At 39.4% G+C, this 2,787-nt stretch overlaps 1 protein-coding gene across 1 annotated transcript in view; it reads left to right on the plus strand.

Annotated features, from left to right (window-relative positions):
• Positions 1-314: 314 nt before the first annotated feature.
• The window catches only part of LOC107691712 (protein prune homolog 2-like), an 8,916-nt gene continuing 6,443 nt past the window's right edge, over positions 315-2,787 (plus strand). The window contains exons 1-3 of the mRNA XM_016490491.1: positions 315-437; positions 2,089-2,165; positions 2,468-2,668. Coding sequence (XP_016345977.1) covers positions 2,111-2,165; positions 2,468-2,668 — 256 coding nt within the window. The 5' untranslated portion in view covers positions 315-437; positions 2,089-2,110. The remainder of the gene's footprint in view (positions 438-2,088; positions 2,166-2,467; positions 2,669-2,787) is intronic.

A 2,787-nucleotide genomic window follows, 5' to 3' on the forward strand; every position in this document is an offset into this window, starting at 1 on the left:
CCCCCCAGCTCAAAATACGTTCCCGCGGCTATGCTTATTTTTTCAAAAAGGACATTTAGTTTCAGGGCTTCAGTTTATTTAATGAGCCTAATTGGGCTCTGGGGAAATCTCTGGCTTTCACAGACAGACTCATTCATGTCTCTTTACTCACCTGCACAGCCAGACTCACTCACAGTTCACCTGTGCAGTCAGACCCATCAGTTTCATTTATCCTCACAGCAGTCTTGCTGCGGAGTCTCCCTCATTTGTATCTCAAGCTCAGGGCGGCGAGAATAGCCTCACGCCCTTATTTGGTGCTAGATATGGTCACGTGACCACAAAATGGTGGCGGCTCTCGGCATTGGGTGAACCGAGCATTTCTGACGCTGAGAGACAAAGGCGCACATCCATGATCTGAAACCCAGGGCAGGAGACAGAACTGTGCCTCAGCCGTGGTGGTGAGTGCACTATGGGTAATTCTAGCAGGGGATGAAGGAAGCATGTTGTTATTTGAAACCCTAAGCATTGAGATGGGAGTGAAAGAAGGAGGGATGGGAATTTGTTTGTGATGCATCTTTGGTAGCGGAAGAGGTTTAGCATCAGCATCCTTTATGATGCAAGACACGGGCAGCTGCTTTTGTTTGCGTTTGGATCATAAATGAGTGTTTGTCATGTTGAATACAGGCACATGTTGTATCGTAATAAGTCTATGTACTGCTGACCTGCTTTGGCCATTATTCAAATTCATGGCTCTGCATGCATGGCTCATTTATTTGCCTATGTGTTTGTACAATTGCATGTTTATAAATGCCAGAGTGTGTGGACACTAAGCGGAAGAGTGATTCATAAAGAAGAGGGGAGAAAGAGCAGAAAAGATGGGTTGATGATGATGACATAATGCCCACCCACTTTTCCTGTTTCGTGCTGTGGAGGATGGATGGATGGATTAATTCAACGTCTTGATGGAGGGAGAGAGCAACAGACCTTTCCACTTTCACCCTCACCCACTCTCTTTCTCTCCATCAACACATATTCTCTGTTTGAGAACTAGCAACCATCTGGCAGCTTATTGTAGACACTCCTGTGAGACAGGCTACCCTTCTCACGTGGCTCTATGTGTGTGTGTGAGAATGTATGCATAAATTCACACATGAATTCACACTGCTTCTAAATTCCAAATAGGGATGTTAAAGCAATGGTATGGTATAGATTTTTAGAGCAGATAAGATTATACAGTTATACTACGTTTTCTGTTGACAGTCAGTTTGTTGTGCATTGCAGCTGAAGCAAATGCAAGACTGATATTACAACATATTAAAGAGCTGCAACATTTCTGGATTCACAGTATTAAAGGGTTAGTTCACCCAAAAATGAAAATTAGCCCACATATTACTCACCCTCAAGTCATCCTAGGTGTATATGACTTTCTTCTTTCAGACGAATCCAGTCGGAGTTACATTAAAAATCGTCTTTGATCTTTTAAGCTGTTTAATGCCACTCAGCGGGTGTTGCTGCATCTACTCTGCTTGAAGCTCATTTGAAAAAGCCTTTTGTCTGTGAGTCCTTGTTTTGTAGCTCTAATTTTAAATCTGTAAAGTTCAACTGCATAATTTATTCTTATTCTTATTCTTATTTTCTTATCCATTATTCTCTTATCCATTAATCTCTTATCCATAATTTATTATTATTATTATTGCTATTTTTAATTATTTGTTTGTAAAGCACATTTAACTATAGTCTATGTGAAAGTAATGAAAGTACTCCATAACAATAATGATGATGATGTTGTTGTTGGTTGTTGTTATTGCTGTTGTTATTGCACATTTGACTAGAAGTCTATGTGAAAGTGAAAATGTAAAATAATGTTTATAATAATAATAATTATATTATTATAATTATTTTTATTATTATTGCTATTTTTTTATTATTTGTTTGTAGAATACATTTAACTAGAAGTCTATGTGAAAGTACTGAAAGTACTCCATTTACAGTATAATAATATGAAGAAGAAGAATAATTTTAATATTCCCTGACAAAAAGATTTGAGTGCAGTGATGATGATGATGATGATGATGACGATGACGGTGGCTATACATTTGATTCTCATAGTTCCCCTTCTGGCGATGAGGGGATGGACCAGACTCATGAACACAAGATGAGTTTTGAGGGGGCAGAGGGTAGACCAGGTGAGACTGAAAAACACTGACACTCTAGAATATGCCTCAAAATATCACAAGACGATTGAATACCTTTACAAAGACTACTTCAAACTGACAGAACAGTGAAGCTGTTATGAATCCGAGGTATAAAGTAACATTCTCTTCTTCTACACATTCTTATTAGGCTTAACAATGATATAGTCAAGATGGGCACGTTCCTGAAACTTTGTCAATCCTGGAACAATATTCAAATAAACCAATCTAAAATAGCATGACAAACAGATGCATCATTTTCTAAATGTTTATTGATTGTCTGTTGAATCCACTAGCTCCACCCACCTCCCTGCCCCTGCAGGGCCAAGGGGGCGTGGCCTCTCAGAGGAAGAAGCTCTCGGCTCCTCGAATAAGTCTATCGTTGGACCAAAGTGAGGATGACCAGTTCGACACACCAGATGACCTGGACATCAATGTGGATGATCTGGACACACCTGACGAAGCAGATTATACTGACCATGAAATAGACTGGGAAGGTAGGACATAAAAACTTGTAAACAATTGTTTAAAGGGGTCATATGATGCGATTTCAATTTTTCCTTTCTCTTTGGAGTGTTAGAAGCTCTTGGTGCATAAAGAAGATCTGTAAAGTTGC

Source organism: Sinocyclocheilus anshuiensis, unplaced genomic scaffold (genome assembly GCF_001515605.1).
Source record: "Sinocyclocheilus anshuiensis isolate Anshui unplaced genomic scaffold, SAMN03320099.WGS_v1.1 scaffold246, whole genome shotgun sequence".
NCBI lineage: Eukaryota > Metazoa > Chordata > Actinopteri > Cypriniformes > Cyprinidae > Sinocyclocheilus > Sinocyclocheilus anshuiensis.